The sequence below is a fragment of the Carassius auratus genome, chromosome 33 (assembly GCF_003368295.1).
Source record: "Carassius auratus strain Wakin chromosome 33, ASM336829v1, whole genome shotgun sequence".
NCBI lineage: Eukaryota > Metazoa > Chordata > Actinopteri > Cypriniformes > Cyprinidae > Carassius > Carassius auratus.
The window spans coordinates 1,026,680-1,049,890 of NC_039275.1; the positions used below are offsets into that span (position 1 = coordinate 1,026,680).

At 34.2% G+C, this 23,211-nt stretch overlaps 2 protein-coding genes across 4 annotated transcripts in view; one reads left to right on the forward strand and one right to left on the reverse strand.

Annotated features, from left to right (window-relative positions):
• The window catches only part of LOC113052663 (phosphatidylinositol 4-kinase alpha-like), a 47,181-nt gene extending 30,828 nt beyond the window's left edge, over nt 1-16,353 (reverse strand). The window contains exons 1-19 of one of the 2 annotated variants that reach the window (XM_026217056.1): nt 16,215-16,353; nt 14,539-14,655; nt 13,976-14,069; nt 13,162-13,250; nt 13,016-13,088; nt 12,677-12,939; nt 11,730-11,796; nt 11,341-11,489; nt 10,173-10,238; nt 9,987-10,083; nt 9,693-9,881; nt 5,755-5,855; nt 5,548-5,677; nt 4,830-4,956; nt 3,775-3,870; nt 3,507-3,690; nt 3,244-3,347; nt 2,283-2,451; nt 565-615 (exon numbers count right to left, since the gene is read on the reverse strand). In XM_026217056.1, the coding sequence (XP_026072841.1) occupies nt 565-615; nt 2,283-2,451; nt 3,244-3,347; nt 3,507-3,690; nt 3,775-3,870; nt 4,830-4,956; nt 5,548-5,677; nt 5,755-5,855; nt 9,693-9,881; nt 9,987-10,083; nt 10,173-10,238; nt 11,341-11,489; nt 11,730-11,796; nt 12,677-12,939; nt 13,016-13,088; nt 13,162-13,250; nt 13,976-14,069; nt 14,539-14,655; nt 16,215-16,310 (2,262 nt within the window). In that variant the 5' untranslated portion in view covers nt 16,311-16,353. The remainder of the gene's footprint in view (nt 1-564; nt 616-2,282; nt 2,452-3,243; nt 3,348-3,506; nt 3,691-3,774; nt 3,871-4,829; nt 4,957-5,547; nt 5,678-5,754; nt 5,856-9,692; nt 9,882-9,986; nt 10,084-10,172; nt 10,239-11,340; nt 11,490-11,729; nt 11,797-12,676; nt 12,940-13,015; nt 13,089-13,161; nt 13,251-13,975; nt 14,070-14,538; nt 14,656-16,214) is intronic. The other variant, XM_026217057.1, reaches the window with a different exon arrangement.
• A 1,170-nt stretch (nt 16,354-17,523) lies between these two features.
• Nucleotides 17,524-21,214, forward strand: LOC113052665 (synaptosomal-associated protein 29-like). Of its 2 annotated transcripts, none has more exons than XM_026217059.1 (6): nt 17,524-17,611; nt 18,397-18,647; nt 18,721-18,920; nt 20,019-20,104; nt 20,595-20,696; nt 20,764-21,214. In XM_026217059.1, the coding sequence occupies exons 2-6, from the start codon at nt 18,402-18,404 to the stop codon at nt 20,922-20,924; spliced, it is 795 nt and encodes a 264-aa protein (XP_026072844.1). In that variant the 5' UTR covers nt 17,524-17,611; nt 18,397-18,401; the 3' UTR covers nt 20,925-21,214. The 2 variants fall into 2 exon arrangements, with proteins under 2 accessions (XP_026072844.1, XP_026072845.1); XM_026217060.1 differs by having other exon boundaries at nt 17,560-17,611; nt 18,401-18,647.
• Nucleotides 21,215-23,211: the final 1,997 nt, after the last annotated feature.

Below are 23,211 nucleotides of genomic sequence, written 5' to 3' on the forward strand. Positions count from 1 at the left end.
GAATAATGAAGCATATTAGTATCTGATTACAAAAAAACGAGCAAGATTTATCTAACTTTATGTAGACAAATTAGTTACTTTCATGCTCTTGATAATGTACTCTTTGATCTTCAAAGGCATGCTATCCCTAAGAGAGCTCATGAATCATTTAAAAGAAACATTTTCCTTTCCACTAACATTTGCATACTATATCAGACGTAAAACAGGCCCAGAAGAAAATATTGCTATTTTTACTTTTGTTTCAGTGTGATACTCAATCACATTTGTCAAAGTTACTAACCAAAACATTTATACAATTTAATACAAAACAAATATTGAAAATATTTCAAAGCAGTTTTCAATAGAACTTCATGCCCTATAAATATTAATAATATTATAAATTACGTACTATAATACTGTAATTGTAATATTCTTATATTAAATGACATTAAATAAAGTGTATTCAATATTATTTTCAATAATTTAATTCCAAAAGCGTAATTGCAGCACCTCCCCTTAAATAAAATGCATGCAAAATAATTAAATGAGACTCTGCTGTTTAAATACTGTGAGTGTGTGTCTTACCACAGCGATAACAGGGATGAGGACGCCTAGATTACCAGCACTGCTGGACGCCTAGAAATAAAAAATAACTAAATTAAAACAACATTCGAGATGCACTGAAACATTCCAGAATCCCATTTGTGTCCCTGGAGCATAAAAGCAGTGTTAAGTCTCGAGGGGATATTTGTAGCAGTAGCTAAAAATACATTGTATGGGTCAAAATTATTGATTTTTCTTTTATGCCAAAAATTATTAGAATATTAACTAAAGATCATATCCCATGAAGATACTTTGTAAATTTACTACCATAAATATCAAAACTTTGGATAACTTTAAAAGGCAATTTTCTCTATATTTAATTATTTTTGCACCCTCATATTCCAGTTTTTCAAATAGTTCAACTCGGCCAGATATTGCCCGATCTTAACAAACCATTAATTAATGGAAAGCTTATTTAATCAGCTTTCAAATGATGTATACGTCACATTTATTAGTAACTGTATGTGTAAGGTCAAACGAGAAGGGTCTGGCTGCAGACTTGCTCTCTCAGACACTTGTGCTTCCACTAGCGACGTCACTTGCAGTTTGTTCTATTTATTGATAACTTTTTGTTTGAATCTCTCAAGATTTTACAACTGTAGCCAGGTGGTGAAGACAAGAAAAAAGTAACTAAATTACAATGTCACTTGCAATCGCTACTTGCACTCTCCGCTACAATGTAGGTTAATGGACAAAGACAGTGATATAAACAAGTTGTAGACAGTTTATTCTATATGGAAAAACGATTAACGCGAAACTTTGCGTGTTGCGTTTATTCTTGGCTCACCTGCGTGCCTGTACATATACGTTATGTATTTTAATAATATAGAGAAGTATACTGAGTTTGGCCTTTATCATCTTAGTCCATTATGCCACATTTTGCAGTATGTGAGGAAAATACTACCGTGTTTTCCGGACTATAAGTCGCACTTTTTTTCATAGTTTGGCTGGTCCTGCGACTTATAGTCAGGTGCGACTTATTTATCAAAATTAATTTGACATGAACCAAAAGAAAACATTACCATCTACAGCCACGAGAGGGCGCTCTATGCTGCTCAGTTCTCCTGTAGTCTACACTGAACACATAGAGCGCCCTCTGGTGGCTGTAGACGGTAATGTTTTCTATTGGTTCTTGGTTCTAAATAAATGCGACTTATAGTCCAGTGCGACTTATATATGTTTTTTTCCTCATCATGACGTATTGTTGGACTGATGCAACTTATAATCAGGTGCGACTTATAGTCCGAAAAATACGGTATATGCATATTCATTAAAATAATTAACTGTATATTTAATTTGATATTTTAATAGAATCTTTATACATTAAGCCATGTTAAGTGTTTATTTTTCTACGCTTAGCGAGAGACTTTGTGCATTGCGTTCATATTCTGCTGTTCTGTGGCCACGGATTTGCCGGTCTTGTCTTTTTCTTGCAGGACCCTGTACGTTATATTACTAAATTAGGTTTAATCGTTTAATCACCACAGCGTCTTGTCTCCATTGGCAACACGCACAATTTGTGTCGATTGCAAGTGACGTCACAGGTAGCGGAGAGTGCAAGTAGCGATTGCAAGTGACATTGTTGTGAAATTCAACTAAATAAAAAATAAAGATTGCAAGTGACGTCACTAGCGGAAGTGCAAGTGTCTGAGAGTGCAAGTGCAAGTCTGCAGACCCTCTTGGGTCAAACACAGACTGACTTTGAGTGCCGGTCCTTTATCACTGGCGCGTTCACTGGCTCTCTTGCCCTCCAGGCCGAGCTGAACGAACAGCTCCAGCAGATTGACCAGCAGCTCGTCCACCAGCTGCTCCCCCTGCAGGTTAGCCGCGATATTAGCCAGAGCGTTTATCACCGCTAGAGAGCAGTGCCTGCACAAACACACACGCTTTATATTAAACCACCACCAGAGACACACTGGAAGCAGAACGGAAGTATAAATCACTTAAAATATCATCGCGATACTGTAACTTCCAGAAAGTTCACTTGGGCTGCGATGATGAATCGATTCGTAATTTTTTCAGGAATTGATTCTGAGCTATGTTAGTGAAAGCCAAAATTCTTTGTATTAAAATTATTCTGATTCACAAAGGTAATTTGCATAAATTCAAGAGAAGTTCATATAAGTACATAAATTCACTATTACTCATTTAGAATATAATATTATAATTTTATGATTTATAGTAATACAACTATTAAATCTATTAAATATTATAAATGTTGTATTTAATATTTTATAAAACATGACTGAAAGTCAAAGCCAATAAATCCTCCAAAAAGAATTATTTGTGCACATACCTTTAAGACAAAAAGCATATAAAAAGAACGAAATGGGAATCAGCTGCATAAATGCATAAAAATATGCGATTGCATAAAAAATAAATAAATAGCCTGTGTAATTATTCTTATTCTAAAGCTCAGAGCAAGGCTGGAAAATGGTAATGAAAAACTAAATTATGACTGTTTTGGGTGCAAACAACCTTGACAAATATTATGACTGGGCTTAAAGAAAAATAAAAAGCTACAGTAGCATTACATTTCTTATTTTAAATGTTAAAATGCCTGAAACTTCCTCAGATGCTATCAAGCATTTCTCAGACACTACCTGGTGCATTTTTTATGCATTCAGTTTAATGCACACACACACACACACACACACACACCTGTATCCGTGGTCTTTGTAGTCTTTGGTGGCTGAATACACCACATTACTGGCTTTCACACTGATCTGCTGGAACAGGTTCCAGACCTCCTGATAGATGTATTGCTGCAGTAAAAAAACAACAAACAAAAAGTTTATTTCCCGTACTGATCATGCTTGAAAATGCACAGCAGCGTAAATCATGAGACAAAAGCTGGGATGCAAAGAGCGCAGAAAGAATGGACTGTAAATGAGCGCTGTGATTAGTGTAGATCAGCTCCTCACGTTGCCTGTGATGACCATGCAGCCCAGCTGGTCTATGATCAGCACGTCTAACTGCGAGGGCGGCTGGCAGAACTTCTGCTGCAGGATCTGCAGGATGGGCTCCATGACTTTAGGACAGTCTCTCATGGCCACAGCGATGTGACCGAGCGCACGGATGGTGTGATCCGGGATGAGATGAGCCTCCCTGAGGAGAAGCACACTCGCCGGAGTCAAAAGAACCACATCACATCACAGTACTCAGAGAGAGAGGGTGTGTTTGTTTCCTCACTTGTCGTTTTCCTGGGAGATGTAGAGCCGGTTGGACAGGCTGGCTAAGAACGCCTCCACTATCACAGGATCCATAGTGAGGCCAGCACTCAGACATCTGCAGAACACAGTCATGCTTTACATTTCAATGGTTGTGTTTACATGCACCGATTTACAGCCTTGTTCAGTTCATATGCATCCTAAACCATGCAATCCGAATCATATGTGCATTTACATGTGCATTACATTTACTCCTAAGAAACTAATAGCGCATATTTTAGTTTTGAAATAAAATCATAGTTTTTATTATTTTTAATTAGATTATAGTATGGTAATTAAAGTTTATTTTATTATAGTCTATACAGTTTTATTAGTTTGTATTCATTCATTTTAGTTATATTCTATCATTTATTAGTTGTAGTTATTTTAATACAAGTTAATTTTTAAGATTTTATTTTATTTCATCTAACTTTATTACAAGTTTTTTTAATATAAAATTTGGCCCAAACATTTTGATTATACACACACACTAAAAAAAAAAAAAAAAAATAATAATAATAATAATAATAATAATAAATATAATAATAATAATAAATAATAATATATATATATATATATATATATATATATATATATATATATATATATATATATATATATATATATATATATATATATATATATATTTTTTTTTTTTTTTTTTTTTTTTTTTTTTTTTTTGTATAATCCAAATGTTTTGGTAAATTTTATATATATATAAAAAAAAATGTATTACTTTTTTATATTAGAGTATGTTAAAAAAATATTATGACTGTCAAATTACAATACTCATATTCATGTCTTATTTTCTTGATTATAAAATGTTAAATTATTATCATTGCTATTCTGACAGGAAAACTGCAAACAGTCTTGAAGCATTTTCTTTATTAGTTTTATCTTTATTAGTTTGTGCAGATAGTTGGCTCATGCTGTGTACCATATGCACGCTATAACTTATAAATGACTCAAACTCAGAGCCAATGCAGAGATGGATTTCATTATAAGTGAACTTCAGAGAACAAGAAAGCGGAGGCAGACCTGCAGATGTTGTCGATGGAGATGTCTCGGAGCTGCTCGTACATGGACTGGTCTTTCCTGTTGGACAGCAGGTTGAGCATGGACTGAGAATGTTCATTGGTCACGTTAATTTTGACCCCACCGCCTCCTAAAGGAAAAGATGTGAAAATAGAAGCAGAGACTGAAAAGCATCTACAGACAGGTACAAAGACTGCATACGAGATATGTGAAAAAATGTTGGCATAAATAAAATGCATAAATAAAAATCTAAAATATATTTTACAAATATTTTTTTAATGCAATTAATTTAATGTGACCAGTAAAGATGCTAATACAAAAAATAAAAATTATTAAGATATAGTTATAACAATAACATTTTAAAGCAATTTTATATATCTATATATCTTAATAATAGTTATTTTTATATTAATAAAAAAAATTATCTGGCATTTTGTGCCTTTAAATATTATAATAACAATAATATATAATGCATTATAATAATTTATATAAAATATTATTACTATATTATAACATAACATTTTTAACATTCTATTATATTCAATGTTGATTATTTGGTGTTTTAGTGTCATGCCAGCTTCCTTGACTATTTTCACGGCAAGTTAAAAATATAATATAATATAATATAATATAATATAATATAATATAACTAATTTTGTACATTTGTACAGTATTTGCGTTTTCTAGGAGCAACACAATGATTAAATGTATTAAGCCTCACCAGAGCTGCACTGACTGTGGTACTTATAGAGTTTGATCAGCACCGCTGACGGAATCACCAGGAAATCCTTCAGAGACGTGCTGGCGGAGTGAGCGATGACGGGGAAACGCTCACACAGACGTCCTAAACCCTGAGATACACACACACAGATCATTGAAGAGCTCTCACACACACACACACACACACACACTCTCCGACGCTCTTCACCTGTAAGCAGCAGATGAGCAGTGGCATGTGAGCGATGATCACTTTACTGGACGTCTTTGACTGAAGTTTCTCTGACAGTTTAGTGCACAGATTCTCAGCTCCTGAAAGAACAACAGCATGAGAAATAAGGGTTGTAAGAAAATATCGATACATGTATCGCGGTATTTAGGTTGCGATACTGTATCGATTCTCAAAAAATAAATATTGATTTTTGAAAAAATAAATCTAGTTTTGACTTTATATCCCGACAACTAGATGGCAGTCTTCATCTCTGAACTTAAAAAGTGACAGGAAATACCAGCACGTCATTAATGTTAGCATTAATATAGTTCGCTGTCTGTGTGTCGATTCCACGTTTTTCATGTATTTTCCATGTAATTATAAACAAACTGAAAAACCTGTGAAATCCAAGTTAAAGTTTGAGAATTTTCAACATCTGTATTTATTTATTTGTTTTACAATTCTTGTTTTTTTAAGGAATCCTGCCAATATTTTATTTTTTCATTGATATTAAGCAGATGTCAATTTTCTTCGGATCAAAATTTTATGACATTGTTACAATTGTAAACATAAACCTTTAAAGCAGGGTCTAAAATAAACATTATTTTTTTTTATAAAATACATTTTATACATATTTTACATTTAACTCAAGAATCCTGCAAGCACTTAAATTTCCCCCGTTTACATCATTTAAGTTCAATAATGTTAAATGTTACAAGGACTATTTATTGGAAATGCAGATCCCACGGTGTTCCAGTTAAACCAGAATCAGAAAGAGCTTTATTGCCAAGTATGTGTGCGCATAAAAGGAATTTATTTTAGTGACATAAGCTTTCAGTACACGGAGACAACAACAACAACAACACACAGACAAAAAAAAGACAAATATTCCAAAATAAATTGTATGAACAGTTGTGCTATAGATGGTAATGGAATAGAATAGAGTGAGATGCAGTGATGTACTAGGATGGAGGGTACCAAACAAACAAGGATATTGCACATCTTTATTGAATAAGTGGGGAACATTTAACTGTTTATAAATGTAGATATCCTGGGGGAAAAAAACTGTTCTTGTGCCTGACTGTCCTGGTATTTGCAGCTCTGAAGCGCCGGCTAGATGGCAAAAGTTCAAAGATGGGAAAACTTGGATGTGAGGGATCCAGAGTGATTTTCTGAGCCCTTTTCCTCACTCTGGATGTATACAGTGAGAATGCCAATAATCCTTTCAGCAGTCCAAACAGTTCTCTGTGGTCTTCTCACGACTGATTTTGTTGCTGAACCAAACAGGGGGGTTTCTCCTGAAGTCCACGATCATCTCCACTGTTTTGAGCGTGTTCAGCTCCAGGTTGTTAAGACTGCACCAGACAGCCAGCTGCTCAACCTCTTGTCTGTAAGCAGAGTCATCACCGTCCTGGATGAGGCCGATGAGTGTAGTGTCATCTGAGAGGTATTTAGCGGTGCAGTCATTGGTGTATAGCGAGAAGAGCAGTGGGGAGAGAACAGAGCCCTGAGGGGCACCAGTGTTGGTGGAGCAGCTGTTTGACATGAATTTCCCCAGTCTCACTAACTGTTGCCTATCTGTCAGAAAGCTGGTGATCCACTGACAGATAGAGCTAGGGACAGAGAGCTGGGTCAGTTTGGTCTGAAGGGCTGTTGGGATGATGGGTTGAAAGCCGAACTAAAATCCACAAATAGGATCCTCACATAAGTCTCTGTTTTGTCCAGATGTTGCAGGATGAAGTGCAAGCTGCAGGGGGTCCAGTAAGGGTCCGGTGATGTCCTTCAGATAACCCAGGACCAGTTTTTCAAACGACTTCATGACGACAGACGTTAGAGCCAAAGGTCTGTAGTCGTTAAGTCCTTTAATCTTGGGTTTCTTTGGGATGGGGATTATGGTGGAGCGTTTGAAGCAGGAAGGCACTTCACACAACTCCAGGGATCAGTTGAAGATCTGTGAAAAGATGGGGGCCAGCTGGTCAGCACAGATTTTCAGACAGGCTGGTGTAACGCCATCTGGGCCTGGTGCTTTTCTTCTTTTGTTCTTCTTGAAGACCTGGCGCACATCATCTTCACAGATTTGTAGAGCAGGAGGTATGGAGAGGGGGATTGCAGGAGGTGTTAATGGATGTGTAGGGAGATGGTCAGAATGGGTGTTGGGGGTTTCAAATCTACAATAAAACTCATTCAGGTCGTTAGCAAGCCGTTGATTAGCCTCAGTACAAGGGGATGGTGTCTTGTAGTCAGTGATGGCTATCAGACCTCTCCAAACTGAAGTTGAGTCGTTGGAAGTAAACTGGTCTTCCAACTTTTTAGCGTAGGTCTTTTTAGCCGCTCTAATCTCTTTGTTCAGTGTGTTCCTGGCCTGATTGTACAAGACCCTGTCCCCATTTCTGTAGGCATCCTTTTTGGCCTGACGAAGATGTCTGAGTTTTGCTGTAAACCATGGCTTATGATTGTTGAATGTTAAAGAAGTCCTGGTAGAAATGCATATATCCTCACAGTAACTAATATAGGATGTTACAGTCTCTGTGAGTTCGTCCAGATCGGTGATAGCAGCTTCAAAAACACTCCAATCAGTGAGGTCAAAAGAGGCTTTTAAAAGGCCTCATTGGTCCTTCTCTTTACAGTCTTTACTACAGGTTTAGCAGATTTACGTTTTTGCCTGTAGGTTGGTAAAGTGATCAGAGAGGCAGTGATCAGAGAGCCCCAAAGCTGCTCGTGGAACAGAGTGATATGCATCCTTTATTGTGGTGAAACCGTGGTCTAGTATATTACTGTCTCTGGTGAGACATGTAACATGCTGTCTGTATTTTGGCAGAATAAAATAAATAATTTGTATTCATAAAGGCCTATTGATTTTTTTTTTTTTTTGCTAAGGTTTGCATATGGTGGTGTGTTCTTAAAACAGCTTTTCTAAAAATGTATGCCATTTCTAAAGTAAGAAATATTCCAATGTATTGCCTTGCTTACAGTATCACAAAGTTTTGAAAGATATTGTATCATATCGACAGATTCATGCCAATACACAACCCTAACAAGCAATGGGTAAATCAAATAATTTTGCAGTCTTCTCCAGAATACAAAACCTACCCAGATATGACATTTATTATTAAAATTAATGACAACATAGGAAGACACATTAAATTATTTACCGCATAGTGAAAAGTGATAAAAGTGAATTTGTTGTTGTTGTTTTTTTTTCAATACCTGCATCAGAAAATTAATAAACATCTACTTTACTATTGGTCAGTGATATTTTAGTAACATTTATATACTGTTATAGGATTAACTAAAAAAATAAAAATAAAGGATTTTAATTTTAGTTTAAGTTTTAGTAATTTTGTTATGTGATTTTAACATTTTATTTGTTTTATAAATACATTTTAATTTCTGTTTGGACTAATTTTTTTATTTTATTTTAATCGTAGTCATTTTAATATTTCAGACTATTTTATTCCAGATTATTTCATCTTAATTTCAATTAATGCATATTATTTGTAATAGTTTAAACTTATGATTAAAACCGCTATTGGTTAGCATTAACTACAATCACAAAAAAATATTTTACAAAATGTATTAAATTTAAAATTAAATAATAATTAACGTATATATAATAAAACTGAAATCTGAAATTTTGAAGAAATAAAAAAGACAGGTATTATCTTCTGGTAAATGTTCTTGTACTCCCCTAATAGTTTCATTTAAAGTTTTTTTTACAGTGCAACAAAATATAAAGTCATAAAAAAGAAAACAATTCCTGCATTTTGATAAAAGCTCGTTTTTCTTTATAATAACGTGAACTCATGAATTGCTCACAATAAAACCAGAATATATATATTGGTTTTGATTTCATGTTTATGTGCAGTGTCTGAGACGCTGTAGTGTGTGTTTGTGCAGTAAAAGCAGTGATTGTCAGTGACTGATGGGAAGATGCAGACCTTGCTCATCTTTGACGGCCCACACCATGAGGTCCACACAGGCTGCGTTGGCATGACAACGGAGCTTGAGAGGACTGGGTTCCCCTGGCAACCGCTCCTCACGGAGAACCTTCTGGATCTCTGATTGGCTGCTGCTAAACTGCTCCAGAACGAAGTCATGCACCTCTTTAACGAAGCTCATCTGCACATCTGACCAGAGATCCACACGACACATTCACATAAGGCGAAGGTCAAAGACATTAAAGGTGTGATTAATAAACCAGTTGAGCTAAATAACGGCTGGATTTCAGCAACCTTTTGTGTAATAGAGTGTGTCTCGCAGCATCTTGAACATGTTGACGTACAGCGGGTCGCTGAAGGTTTTGTAAAAGAGATCGATGCCTGGATTTGCCTTCATTAACAGAGAAAAAAAAAAAGGCTTAAGCATCTCATTTATTTCCATTTAATATTAATGCTGGTATAAATCCCAGGAAATGTCACCTCTGTAACCTCCGATACGACAGCGTCCAGAGTCTTGAGGAACGAATCCGAGACCAAATGCTTCACCTGAAGAATCAACAGTGAGATATTAACAGGGTGATGAGTCAATATTTGGAGATTTGAGCAGTCATAATCAGCCAGGTCATTAACAAGTTAACAGAAGTGTCAGTTTCTCGACTGACGTGACATTTCAAGGAATTACGCAGCCCTGCATCTTAGAAAAAGAAAAAAAAAAAGTTTTACTTATTTACCAAAAAAAAAAAGCTTAAAATATTACAGAATTTTACAAAAAAAATTAAATAAAATTTACTTAAAAAATAAAAGTGTCAAAAAATATTTACAATTAATACTTGATAACAATTAATAATTGTTATATTTAAAAAAATATATTTTTCCAATAATAATTAATTTTCATACAAAATATCAAAAGCCGTCAATCATCAAAAGTTTCATGATGAAAAAAAGTACGTAAAATGCATGTTTTAACTCATAATCTGCAAAGTATTATAAGAAATAATGGAAATAAAATCAAAACGGTTTGTAAAATATGCTGAGAATTGAACAAATAGTTGCAATCAGGCTCAGAGAAAGACTTTATCATCTTACAAATGTTATCAAAAGCAGAAATGCATCAAAATATATCATATTTTGTAAAAGCATGATCTGAGAAACAGGCAGTATTTATGGACAAAAAGGATAAAAAAAACTTAATAAATATGTATGGTTAATGTCAAAGCAGTGTTATTGTATACTAAAACAATTCAAAATAGTTTTCGTTAAAGCTGAAATAAATTAAATTTAAGATGAAAAATGAAAACCTGAACTTGAATGAAAACTAGAAATAGAATTATCACGTTGTCTGAAACTGAAATAAAAGTTGATGTACTAAAACTAAAATAAAAATAAATTTAGGTTAAATAGAAATGCATAAATAATAATAATAATAATATTAAAAACAAATGACAAATCTCCTTCAAAGACATATGGGCATTAAATTAGCCGTCAGCTGTTCTACTTAATAAATATCAGTGCACACATTAATTTAAAAACCCTTATTCATATAAAAGACCAATATTGACATGCACGCTTCTGTATTTTCTGCCCAACACAGTGAGGAGCTCAGTCAGTGTGTGCGTGTGTGTGTGTGTGTGTGTGTGTGTGTGTGTACCATCTGTAAGAGGCGTCTCAGCAGCTCTGAAGGGACGTTTATTTCTTGTCCGCTGGCTCCAGTGAAGAGAGGAGAGATGGAGAAACTGGAGCTGACCGTGGTGAAGTAATAATCTGGATTCACCACACTTCCGTCCGCCAGATACGAACCTGACGAAACACCACCGAACCGTCAGATCAGATCCACAGACACTCGCTGCTTTAATACTGCAGTCACACCAACAATGGCACAAAAACGTCTTCTAAATGAACACACATAATTCAGCAGCGTCTCGTAAAATCTCTAAAGTAACAGAATTAAAAGAGGCTTAGTGAGAGACGAGTGCATGAACCCTGAGCTCTGAATCTGCTGAGGAATGTTCAGAGCTGAAGACGGGACACAGCGATTACCTTCGAAATACTGTGGTCCTGGAGCGGTGGGAGAGCAGGGCGACGGTCCACTTCTGTCTGGACTCACCTGTGAACATAACCAGGTGTACTTGCTCAGTACACACTGCACTACTCCTGCTGTTACTGCAATACACACGGTCAAACCATACCAGGAGGAGACACTTCTCAAAACGATGTCCCACAATGCAATGTGCCAAACTTGCATATTTAGAACAGAGCACCATCGGGATAAGACATTAAGAGTTTTTTTTTATTTTTTATTGTTATAATTTGTAAATATTCGATTTTTTTTCATATTTTTTAAAAATTATTTCATATTAATTTGTTTTTATTTACTTTTTTTTAAAAGCATTCAATTATTATGTTTGCATATATTTGTTCAATAATTTTATTTACTTTTATCTTTTGCATGTTTTCAAATAAATAATAATAATATATATATATATATATATATATATATATATATATATATATATATATATATATATATATACTATTATTTTCAATAATAATTAGTTTATTTACATGTTTAATTTCTTTAAAATATTTTGATAATCTTTTTTTTGTTCAAAAAAATATTTTTGCATATTTTTTCAATAATCATTTATTTTGCACATTTTGTTTGATCATTTCTTTTTATTTACTTTAAAAACATCAAACGTTATTTTTGTTAATCTTTCAATAATTCAGTTATTTATAGATTTTTTTTTCCCCCAATAGTTTCAAAAAAAATTATTTACTTAAAAAAAAAAATGCACATATTTAATTTTTTTTTTTTTTTTTTTACTGAGATAATACCCAGATGCTACTGGCAGAATTAAAAAATGCACAGTGTCATGTGACAGTGTGTATCATTGCATAACCCCATCTTTAACCCTTTAATGTATGCATTATGCACCAAACAGAATACAGGTGTCCTGCACACATCCTGAGACACGTGTGCTGACCTGTGCGTCAGGGTTAGTGATGCCACTCTTGCGTCTCAGCGTGTCTCCCTGACAGGCCGTGAGCAGTGAACTGGGTAAAATAGAGCGGAAGTCATTGAAGGATCTCCTCCGAACGCCTTCGTTCTCCACAGATGCTCGCTGAGCCAGCGGCGGGGATCCTCGAGGGAACAGCTGAGAGAGAAGAGGCTCGCCGCCGTTACCATATCGCCCGAACGCTCGGGTCACACCCAGAAGACACGGGACAGCATACCTGCACAGGTACACTGACGAGACAGGAAGTGAGTCGGGAGAGTGAGAGCCAATGCAGACGTGTGTTTGAGACGCAGGAGCTCAGATCACCTTTATCGTGGTTCTCGGGCGTCTGGCAGATCTCCAGCAGAGACTGCATCACCTCCATCACAGCATCCAGAATCTGGACAGAAAGACGGTCAGTGCGTGTGAAGGTGAGTTGAGATGGAGATGTGAAGATGAGCTGAAGATCAGACCTGTGAGCGAGACTCCGGGTCTCTCTGAGCGACGTCAGACAGGAGCGTCACCAGACAGAAGCTGAAGTTCTCCGCCATCGGGAGAGTCTCTGTGAGCAAATAACACACACAACTTCATTCTTAAGTGTCTATGAACCTAAACCGTACAAGGCTCTGATGGCATACAAACATACAGAAGATATACACCACCATTAAAAACAATTGGGGGTTTAAAACTTTTTTTATGTTTTTGATGCATACCAATGGTTCCGTTTTTCCATGTTTTATTTCAATAAGAATTTATTTAAATTTATTTCAGAAAATGGAAAAAAATAAAAATATTAAAATATAATAATAATAAATAAATAAATAAAAATAAATAATAATAATAATATTATATATATATATATATATATATATATATATATATATATATATAGTTTTGTATAAATATTATTTCTGCATTTTTTTATTGAGTTACGTCTTATCAAGAAAATTCATATATATTAATTTCAATTTAAAAAATAAATTGTTTTAATATAATTCATAAATTTTATTAAATTTGAATTATTTTCAATAGTGTTTACATTAAAAGTTATTTACTTTATAAAAAATAAAAAAGCCACTTTTTAAATGAAACGTCATGTGACAGTACGTAGCATTTAGCACTGCATAACAAAAATAACTGTATGTCTTCCAAAGTAATAAACAATAAACTGCGCAGTATATTTAGTAAACGTTTTCATTCTTTACTGACTCTGAACTTGTAAACAGTGATGCACGTGTTTGCAAACACAGTAATGTTCTTGATGAAGAAAGATGAATAATGCATTACCTTTACATTTCCTCCAAGCATTCTCCTCCACCCACTGCACTCTGGGTAATCCCTTCAGCAGACTCAACAGGTAATTCACCACAGTGTCTTTGTGCTGGGAAAGACACATATCATACACCAATCATGGGTTACAAACGTGAAAACTTTATAAAATGACAGACTAGATCAGAACATACTCGCAAATCAAATCCAAAATCTATTCATATAGAAATCAGATGCTTCAAAAAAAAAAAAGAAAACCAAATTATAATGCATACATTGTTCGTGCAGAGAAATTATGCAGCCTACATGAACAAAACAATCCTTTGTGTGTGTGTGTGTGTGTGTGTGTGTTTAAAGTGGCTTAAAGGAATAGTGTACTAAAAATATATATATATTATTGAGGTCATCCAACATGTAGGTGAGTTTGTGTCTTCATCAGGTTTGTAGAAATGTAGCACTGCATCAGTGTCTCATCAATGGATGCTCTGCAGTGAATGGGTGCCGTCAGAATGAGAGCTGATAAAAACCCTAATTTTATTCCCTAAAATAGCACCCACAACTGCACTGGTGCTAATAATCACCTGTAAATCAGACTCGACCAGGAACACGGCCAGAGCGATGACAGCGTCCCTGCGACGAACATCCAGAGTGAAGACGCCTCGGCTGTCACACGGACACATGCACAATAACTTCTGCACCTGATGAAAGACACACGCTTTCAGTCTGCTTTTCACAGACACAAATCTGCTGATAAACATCTCAAGTTAACCAACCGAGGATTTGAGCAAACTGATCTGGCATCTGAACTAGAACAACCTGTTCATGCTTCGAGAGCATGCATGTGTGTGTGTGTGTGTGGGGAAATCAGCTGCTCGTAGATGTTTGCCTGCAGTGCGCTAATGCATGAGAAAGCTAATGCAAGATCATCGGTCATGTGGCAATGCATTTCACAAGAGCGCAAGAGGAAGTCTACACCTGCTGCTGTTGCATTAATGCTATAACAGAGTCTGAGCAAATGTGTGGAAAAGAAAGAAAAGCTTTCATCGGCGCTGTGAGCTCGAGCTGGCACCACTTAGCGCCTGTTAAAGCCTCTGGACACGTGACAGCTCTGACGCATCTGTTTTATAAACCAAATACATTTTACAAAATGTTACAAATATCCAAAACTGTTGTAGTTTCAGAACATGTGTAACGCATTTATTCAGTTTAACCAATAAAAGTACCATGATAATGTTTCTTTTTGTTGTTGTTTGTTTTGTTTTTTTATTGTGTTTCATGTTTCCAAATGATTCAAAAATACTGAAAAAAAAAATCTTGCTTAGTATTTTTGTTTTCCAGGACAGATTTCTAAACATTCTTGAATCAATATACATTTTCCTGAGAAGCAAAGTCTTGTTTTTATTTTCTTGGTTTTTTTTATGAATTGAGTTCATCCTAAAGAACAGTGTTATAATAATTAACTTAAACCATTTTTTTAATTGATACTTGAAACATAATAAATAATAAAATAATATAAAATCTTAAAAAAATGTTTTGTTATAACTGCAAAAAGCAACATTTATCATTTCCATTTAATTTAACTTGATGTACTAAAATAACTAAAATTAACAAATATATTAATATAACAATTAATACAATTAAAATGTATAAAATTATTACAAAATTACTGTCAAATTTTTCATTTACATTTCAATTTTAAAATTATAATTTAAAATGTAAAATTCCAAAAATAAAAGAACTCTATACTATACTATATAAAATATGATAGTATCTCAATTATAATAAAATAACACTGCATAAAAATAATAATAATAACTTAATTCAAAGGAAAAACAAGAAAAGAACCAGAAAACATTTTTTAATCAAAAACTCACTTCATTTTGATGCAACATTGTAAGTCAACTTGTTTCTCAAGTAAATGCATCTTTATCTAATACTATTTAATAGACATGCAATACTTCAATATTGTGATATTGTATTTCAATGCAATTATTAATATTGTTTATTTATCAAATATCATAGTAAATGAATCATGTATGTTATATATCAGATAAATAAAATATGACAGCAAAAGTGAAACAAAACAGATGAACTCGGTGCAAACACACGGTTCGTGCTGCAGTTGTTGCAGCTTGTGACTGACACCTGTCGCGCATCACAACAAACGCGGCGCGTCAAGAGCGCAGTGAAGAGCGTCTGTTGTGTGTGCGTGTGTGTGTGTGTGTGTTTGTGTCTTGTGTTGTGTCTTGTGTTGTACCTTCTCGACGGGAGCCGGTCGGTGCGCTGCCAATGAACGCGCGAGCGACAGAACCGTGTTGAAATAGAACTCGCGCGTTCCGCCGCGCGTCACCATGATCCACGAGAAGCGTCGAAACACACGGACGAAGAAGATCCTGCAGCCGCTCGTGATGAAGAAAACCACTGCAATACGGAGAGTGTGAAGGCACAAATAACATCCGATGAAGAAGGAGGCGTGTCTCCAGTAACGCATCATCACTAGATAGTTGATCTTATTGGCTCGCGCAGCTGATGAATATTTATTTATTTTGTTTATTTGTGTTTTATGTTTATATTGTGTTTATGTTAATTAATGAAAGAATGGTTAATAACTATAACAGCATAATAATAATTAAATAAACAATAATAATAATTAATAATATTTACTTGTGGTTATATATTACGTTTATCAATAATTATTTATAAAATTACATTTATAATTGTTTTTATCATTAATTAGCAATATTAATAATAACAATTATTATTATTGGCAGAAGTATATTGTTATGTATTATATATATTAATAATTATCATTTATACATTTTGTTGTTGTATTTTTGTAATATGAATATTTATAAATAAATGTGTATAATGTTAATTCATGAAAGAATGGTTAATAAAAATCAATGCATAATAATAATATTAATACTAAATATATTATTTGTATTATTATGTATCAGTTAATAATAATAATTAGTAGTATAGTAGTAGCAAAAGTTATAAATTATGTACATTAATAATAACAATAATAACAAAATAATAACAATATTAATACATTATAATAACAATAATTAGTAGTTATAATAATAGTATAAGTTGTATAAAATAATAATAATAATAATGATACATGTGTTATTATTATTATTATTATGTAACAATATTAACAATTAATAATAATTATTATTAGTTCAGTTGTAGTAATAGAATATATTATGTACATTAATAATAACAATAGTAATCATTATTTTTAATAATAATAATAATAACAATATCATATCATAATTTGTGTGTGTGTGTGTGTGTGTACATTAATAATTAATTACTAATTATTATAATAATTAGTAATTAATAATAATAATAACAATATAAATACATAATAATATTTAGTAGTAGTAATAGTTTTAGTTATATAATAATAATAATAATAGGCTAATAATTAATTTTGGAATGGGAATAACTTACAAACAGTTGATATGTTTATTTGAGTTCGAATCCAAAACGTCCGAAACAAAGCGTTACAAATAAAAACAACAAAACGTGAACGTGGGCGGAAACAGGCGCGTCAGAGGCGGAGCTCTCTGACGTCACAACAACACTAGCGGAAGTAGAGGCGTCAGCTGACGGCGGGAGAAACATATCAGCCTCCAGCGCTCAAAGGTACGCTTTTATTTGCAATGTTTGCAATATATCGTATTTTTAATCAAACAGACAGAGCGAAACTGTTCTGGTAGATGATTTAGGTTTTATTTAAAGTCTGTTTTTAGGCAGCATTCAGCACCGGAGACCGATAACAAACACAAGTTTCAATATTACTCCAGTCTTCAGTGTCACGTGATCTTCATAAATCATAATATACTAAAAAAAATGTTTGCGTCTAAATATTTGTATTTTCTTTCTTTCTTCAAAAAGAACAGACTTAATTTAACATAGAAAGCTTTTCTAACAATATAAGTCTTTATGAACACATCCCTCGCTGAATGAAAGCATTCATTTATTTCAAAAAGAAAAAAATAACTGACGCCAAACGTTTGAAAATATTTTTCTTTTGAATAAATGCTGTTCTTTTTATTCATCAAAAAATCCTGAAAAAAAAATATTAAGCAGCAAAACTTAGCATATTGTTATGATTTTTGAAGATCACGTGACATTGAAGACTGGAGGAATGATGCTGATGAAAATCCAGCTTTGATCACAGAAATAAATTTTATTTTAAAGTACATTAATATAGAAAAAACATTATTTTAAATGGTAAAAATATTTCACAATTTTGCTGTTTTTTCTGTATTTCTGATCAAATAAATGCAGCTTTGATGAGCAGAAGAAATGTTTAAAAAAATCTTACTGATCCAAACTTTTAATTGGCAGTGTGTAATATATATATATATATAATGACTAGTCAATGTTCAGCAGCTCACCTCTCTCTGTTTGTCATCTCACTCAAGCAAGGATGTCTGCCTACCCCAAATCCCACAATCCTTTCGCCGCCGATGATGATGATGAAGAGGTCTCGAAGCCTCGGAGAGGCTTTAACTTCGACGACGATCCGGAGGAGAGTTCTCTGAGTCCTGCGGAGAGACGGCAGAGACAGCTGCAGCAGGAAGTGATGCGTACAGCGCAGTCAGCCGTGGACAGCAGCCACCGCTCGCTCGGACTCATCTACGAATCAGAGAAAGTCGGAGCCGAGACGGCGGAGGTGAGAGGAAGCACCTCAGAGTATTTCGTCTCTCACTGCTGTTTGGTTGAAACGTCTGTGTTGTCCTCCACAGGAGCTGATTCGTCAGGGTGAGGCTTTGAAACGGACAGAGAAGATGATTGATAACATGGAGCAGGACATGAGGACGAGCCAGAGGCACATCAACACTATTAAGAGTGTGTGGGGCGGCATGCTGAACTACTTCAAAGGCAAACCTGAACCTCCTAAACCTGCTCAAAGGGAGCAGCCCGTGTGCTACGAGGCCAACAGCAGGTCAGAAGAAACACTCACCACCACACGTCTCTTCTGCTCACCAAGCCTGCATTTATTAGATCACAAACATAGCAAAAGCAGTAAAACTGTGAAATATTTTTACTATTTAAAAGAACCACTTTCTATGTCAGTATATAGCAAACTGTAATTTATTTCTGTGATGCTCCGCTGTATTTTCAGCATCATTAGTCTACTCTTCAGTGTCACATGATCACATGATGCTGAAAATACAGCTGTGCATCACAGAAATAAATTACAGTTTGCTATATTTTCAAATAGAAAGCGGTTATTTTAAATAGTAAAAATATTTCACAATATTACAGCTTTTGCTGTGTTTGTGATCAAATAATTGCAGGTTTGGTGAGCAGAAGAGACTTCTTTAAAAAACATTAAAAATCTGTTGACTGGTAGTGTACGTTTTCATGTTTACCAATTTAATTTTTCCGTCAGTATCTTTTACAACTCATGCATTTATAAAGAGGGTTTTGGCAGATTTAAGACTTCCCAAGTGAAAAAAAATAAAGGAATAAACTGAAGAGACTAAAATTAATTTTAAAAATATGGCTTGAAAAGCTTTGCCTTTAGCCACTAGAACATAATAATGTTTTTTTCCAAGTGCAAATGTCTAAAGATCCTCAAATAAAGATGCATTTACTTGGAAAACAAAGAAACTGATCAAAATGAAGTGAGAAAATGATTAAAACGAGAACAAATACCTGCAAATGCCTCAGAAAAATCAACTTCATTCGAAGTGAAACCCACTTCTCATTTCCCCACAGATATCTGCTCTCGTTTTAAGCATAACCTCACTTCATTCTGTTCAGTTATTCAGAAAACAACACATTATTTGCATCTCCTCTATCTCCATTTAAGCATGTTTAAACAAGACAAAAATACTGAGGAACAACATCATTTTTTGCAGTGCGTGCCAAGAATGAGCAGAGCTCTAATTCTCTTCATCTATATTCACACCATTGGTTTTGATTCACATCGACACACTGTAGGTCTTACTCTGGGACGATGCCATATCTGGAAATACAACATTTCTGAATATTACTGAACAGCGAGGCTAATTCTGTGAATGTCTGGTGATATAAGGTTACAGAACGCACTTACGGAGAGCAAACAGCAGGAAGACAAATATCAAGCCAGCCATCCCAATCTCAGGAAACTGGACACTTCTGGTAAACACAGACGCTTTTTACAAGTTTTCCCTCGAAACTTCAATTTGCAAACTGATTCAAACTGTTCTGAAGCACTCAAAACGCCACACTCTGGTCAGAACGGTGCATGCAACAAAAACCTGCATAAAAAATACTTTTACAAGGTTTAAAATCAAATCTATTAAATGCAAAATCAAAGTGTGTGTATATAGTTTTATATTTGCTGTAAATGCCACTAGGCAACATTTCTAAAGGATGTATTTTAAAAAAGGTTTCACCAGGAATAACCTTAAAAAATTAATCAACAATTAAAAATATTTTATAATGATGCGAGTTGGTTATGAGTTATGGGTTTTAGATAATGCTAATGCACTTTGAATCACTTGTTTGAAATAATATGAATAATATGTGTTATTTTATTCATTTGCGGGTCTTGTTTTATAGTTAATCAGGCCAAGAAGAGTCTACTTAAAATGTATGAATGTAGAATCACAGATGTTGGTTTGGACAGGATTCGGAGCGTCTGCTTCGCTGGATAACGAGTCGTCCGATCCGAACGGACATCCTAAGAAACAGCTACAGGCCGCCCATCATCAGCTGGACAGAAACCTCGGTGAGAAACACTTTTCTGGTTCCTTGAGGAGTCGCAGCGGATCTGAACGTGTGTTTGTGTCGTGCAGATGAGATGTCGTTGGGTCTGGGGCGTCTGAAGAACCTGGGTCTGGGGCTGCAGGGCGAGATCGACGACCAGGACGTTTCTCTGGACGCTTTACTCAATAAGGTCGACACGATGGACGGCAAGATCAGCTCCACCAACCGGCAGCTCAGAAACCTCAAATAGAGACTCCCACAGTGATGATGTCATTTCCTGGAGGCGTGGCCGAGGAGCTGAAAACACTCGTCAACTCAATTCTGCCTTTATATAATCATCAGAAAGATATCCAGCTGCCTTTAAGTTCATTGATGTCGATTGGTTCTCATTGCATTTCACTATTGTGAATGCAACCCGTGAATTATTATTTTTTCTTTTTTTCAGGTATATATTGTGTTTCTGCTCCGTCTGTAAATCATTGTTCAAATGTTGTACTCTTATGAATGAAAATAAAATAAAGCGTTTTAATTTGATCGACAGTTTCACTGTATTCAGGGTTTCTGCAGGTTTTATGAAGGTTCGTTTACTGTGAGATTTAAGAGTAACTGAAGAAATTTGAAGAATTAAATTAAAAGGAATACAATGCATCATTACTCTCTAAATGTAAAGGTTAGCAACTTTTTAAAGTTTGAGAATAATAACTAGTTTTATTTTAGTATCATTGAGATAGTATTATATTTTTGTTCATATTTTAAATGTTTTTATTTTATTTCTAAATTTTTTTTTTAAATATCTGTAGTTTTTATTTATTTTTATTTCAGTTTTAGCTATTTATTTTCCTTGGTTAACTAGCTTAAATTAATGTTTCTTTTTAAAACACATTTTATTTCCATTCACAATTATTTTATTTCTTGCAACTTTTTTATTTAGTTTAAATTTTCCCAGAAAACAAGCTTAATTTTGCATCTCAAGTAACAGGATGTTTTTTTTTTTTTTTTTCTTCTTTTTTTTGCTGTGTGTGTAACATTCAATGCCATAACTTAATACTTTCTCCTCTGATTTAGGAATTTTCCGAGGCCTTCATTTTTTGGAAGGGCAAATTAAAGTTTTTAAGACCCACAGAAACCATGCTTGGTACATTCAAAATAAATAATAGAAAACCTAAGTAGCATGTTTTTGCACATGCACCCTGTGATTCTTGAAATGCTATGTAAATATTAAAGTATATGAATTGTAGTACCATAGTATATGTCAAAGAACCATATTATTGATCTCTTACACCATTAGTGAACCACTACAGAACATTTTGAAAGTTGTAATTGTGAGATCAATCCACTAGATGGCGATAAATCACTTTATTTTGTTTTTGTTTTAACATACGGTAACTTGAGACATGAGGTGCGTCCCAACTCCTAAATCGCGTACTTATGGACTATTTTATGAGGTTTTGTAGTATAAATAATGAAAAAGTGCCTTTTAAATTTCCGGATGATGTACTTAAATAACCGGGGGGGGAAACAAAGTGTGGAATGTTGTACTTTCTCACCAGAAAAAAATAATAAAATCCCACAAATAACGAAAACATTTGGTAAACGTTCTCGAAAAACGTTTTGTGCACAGATGAAAGAGTGGAGTTTCTCCAGAGGTGCGCGCTTTCATTATCATTCTTTCGGACACAAAGCCCCTCATTAACGGCTGGCGGGAACAGCTGGTTTGCGCGGGAAACGGACAGTTGGGCGGCTGTTTTCACTGAGGTGAGTTTCGCGTTTATTATCTAATCAGCAGCTTTACTTAAGGTTTGGGGGTTTGTGGGAAGAATGTTTTCAATCTGTTCCTGAAAAGAAAAACACACAAGCGGGAAAAGTTTCTCTGTCACAGGAAAATATTTCCAAATATATTAGACACTAAATATAAAAGTATTAAATACATTTCAGAATATACACTTTCAAAATATATTTATTTTATATTTTCATATATTTAACAATATATATTTTGTTATTTTTATAAACAAAAATGTATATTAACATGTTTAAAAATATATAAATTAACATTTAAGGAATAAATGGAAATTGATCAATATTTCCTCCAAATCGAAATGTCTACAATAAGTTTTTTTGAAGCACAACTTATTAATATCATTACGATAGTTTGAAATGAGTGTTCATTTTAACATTTTGAATTTAATTACACTTTCTGTATTGTCAAATATATTAAATATATAAAAAATAGACAAAATATACATTTGCTAAGATATTTTTCAAACATATGTAGCCTACTCACATATATTCTTCTGTGTGTAAATCTCATTTCTTACAGAATAAAACGCCACCAAACCGTTTACATTTATTGACCAAAACCCTACCAGACCCCTTACATTTATAAAACATGAAACTATACCTTAATAAAACAAATCCCACCAAACCTAGCCTTGATTCTGAAGCACACACTAAAGAAAACATCTCATCTGCTCTTAACCCTCACAGTCTCCATTAGCCAATCACTGAGCTCATCTGTTGTCTTTTCAGTGATGTCACTG

Coding starts and splice junctions, on each gene's coding strand:
- LOC113052665 (XM_026217059.1), top strand. CDS start 18,402: ATGTCTGCCTACCCCAAATCCCACAATCCTTTCGCCGCCGATGATGAT. Junction 18,648..18,720: donor TCGGAGCCGAGACGGCGGAG/GTGAGAGGAAGC, acceptor TGTCCTCCACAG/GAGCTGATTCGTCAGGGTGA. Junction 18,921..20,018: donor TGCTACGAGGCCAACAGCAG/GTCAGAAGAAAC, acceptor TGGTGATATAAG/GTTACAGAACGCACTTACGG.